Source organism: Alosa pseudoharengus, unplaced genomic scaffold, assembly GCF_046254945.1.
Source record: "Alosa pseudoharengus isolate Yale_2024_CS ecotype anadromous, Long Island Sound unplaced genomic scaffold, YU_APseudo_1.1 YU_APseudo_1.1_scf_5, whole genome shotgun sequence".
Taxonomy (NCBI): domain Eukaryota; kingdom Metazoa; phylum Chordata; class Actinopteri; order Clupeiformes; family Clupeidae; genus Alosa; species Alosa pseudoharengus.
This window is the reverse complement of record NW_027468837.1, coordinates 33033050-33035549: the sequence shown is the minus strand read 5'-3', so window position 1 is coordinate 33035549 and position 2500 is coordinate 33033050. Positions and strand designations below refer to the sequence as shown.

Here is a 2500-nt window from a genome sequence, read left to right as displayed (position 1 = left end):
CCTCCTGTTAACTAAGACAAAGGCCTCTCTAAACTCTTCTCTATGCCTGACTGACCATGGTGCTTCCGTAGCACTGAGTTTAATGAGCTGAACTCTCCCTATACTCCAGATACAGCAGTGCATTTTGAAGAGAATATAAGGCGCTGTACCACAGTGTAAACACATTATCTGGTAAATATTGTGGCTGCACTCTCATACTGTATCTATCATGCTTTTGCCTCCTGGCGCTTTAGTGCAGCTTCATTGCTGGTGTTATTTGTTGCTGAACGCAAGGAATACAATTCTACTACGGCTGAGGCGACTTCTACAGTGTATGTTCTTTTGCAGTTTATACCGCATATGAGATATTAGTAATGAAATTATTGCTATATTCATAATTCATCATTATATAGTAGTATAGTATATACTCTTTTGATCCCGTGACGGAAATTTGGTCTCTGCATTTATCCCAATCCGTGAATTAGTGAAACACACTCAGCACACAGTGAACACACACTGAGCTGCCTGCAACAACAGCAGCGCTCAGGGAGCAGTGAGGGGTTAGGTGCCTTGCTCAAGGGCACTTCAGCCGTTCCCACTGGTTGGGGCTCGAACTGGCAACCCTCCGGTTACAGGTCCGGAGTGCTAACCAGTGGACCACGGCTGTATATGGGTACATGAGTGTGTGATCAGTGATCTGATCAGTGAGGTTTCATTAGCTCATCCTTTACCTAGCATGGTGTCATGCGGCAGTTGTGGCAGCAGGTTGTGTCCATGTAGCAAGCTCATATGACTTGATCATGCACACACTTCCAAGTGGAACGATATTCATCATTCCATTAATTATGTGGCTGTCATGCTGTCATTACACTGTCTGCTAATGCTAACATGGATGCGGCTTTCATCTGTGGTCTGGTCTTAGTGGCCTCGCCGGAGCGCTGATGTGCCCCTAGTCCAGCTCTGCAGTGGATGCTACTCTACTCTGCGCTGTGCTGCGCTGCACTGCGCTCTTTAAAAGGCACTGTCAGGGCGCGTTTAGCCTGACGTGAGCAACGCTTGGCTCCCAGGTGCTCCCCAGGACACTTGGCCCGCTCCTCGGCCCAGGCCAGCGCGCCGTGGGGACGGCCGTGAAGGGTGTCAATCCCACGTCAGCCACCGCCACTGGGACTTGCAGGGCTATGCAGTTCTGCTGCTGATGCTGCTGTTGCTGACCGCCGCCACTGCCGCCACCGCCACCGCTGTGGGTGCTGGACAGCTCTTCATTTCACACAGAGCACTGCTGTCATGTTGTTTGTTTGTTTGTTGTTTCAACACTAACATACTGCTGACGCCGTGTAAAGACGTGATGCTGTGCTGCGTGCTGCTGTGGTATGTGCGCGTGCAGGTGTCAACTAGATTTGAGCTGTTGATTGAAGATATATTCTCTCACTCTGACTTTCTTTCTTTACCTTTTTTAACCTCTTGCCGTTCATCTGTCTTTTGTTTGTTGAGTCAACAGTTGAGTTATTGCTTTTGAACAGCCTCCTGATTAACAATAAACAGGGAGTGTATGCATTATGTCTGCCATTGTGTCGTAGAGTTGGCTCTAACCCTTTGCTGTCTCTGATTTGTGTTGTGCAGGAAACAGTGGAATATGCCTTTCTCATCATTTTCACGATTGAGACCTTCCTCAAGATCATAGCGTATGGCTTAGTGATGCACCAGAATGCCTACGTGAGGAACGGCTGGAACATGTTGGACTTTGTCATTGTTGTGATCGGGTAAGTTTTGTGTGTGTGTGTGTGTGTGTGTGTGTGTGTGTGTGTGTGTGTGTGTGTGTGTTTCAGCTTAACAGATTGCTGATCACAATATCAAGGTTGTGGGGTCATTAGTAGGAACCTCGTGTATTGAAAAAAATATTTCCTTTCACTGATGCTCCTGATAAAAGAGTCTCCTTAATGTGTGTAAATGTATCCTTCTGTCTATGGTTGAGTTTTTACTGTAGAACACTCTCTCTGTTTCTCATATATAGACATGTGCGCAACACACACACACACACACGAACACACACACTGACATTACCGTTCACACAGTCTTCACTGTGGTAAAACAGTAATGCAGTTGCTTTCCTTACTCACTCACTCACTCACTCACTCACTTACCCTCCATCTAACCTCTTGTCTCATTCTCTCTGTCTTGCTTGTACCATCAGTCTTTCTCTCTCAATCCATTTCCTCAATTATCAGTGTGCTTGATTTTTTTTGATCTTGTATTCTTTTCATTTTATTCACTCTATTTTGTCCTCCAGTCCTCTCCTCAGCCATTCCATCTACCCCTCTTTCTCTTAATTCTTCTTTTGTACGTTTTAGGCCACCATTTTTTTGTCTCTCTATTTGTCCCTTGCCTTTGCTTGTGTCTGCGGTGTATTTTTGCATGCTCTCCATCTTTATCTCTCCATATCTCTCTCTTTCTCTCGCTCTCTTTCTCTCCATCTCTCTCTCTTTCTCCTCTAATGCACACACAGTCCAGTGGGTAGCTAGGT

At 46.0% G+C, this 2500-nt stretch overlaps 1 protein-coding gene across 1 annotated transcript in view; it reads left to right on the top strand.

Moving 5' to 3' along the window:
- The window catches only part of cacna1da (calcium channel, voltage-dependent, L type, alpha 1D subunit, a), a 77980-nt gene that overhangs the window by 26475 nt on the left and 49005 nt on the right, over positions 1-2500 (top strand). The window contains exon 2 of the mRNA XM_076269296.1: positions 1600-1739. Coding sequence (XP_076125411.1) covers positions 1600-1739 — 140 coding nt within the window. The remainder of the gene's footprint in view (positions 1-1599; positions 1740-2500) is intronic.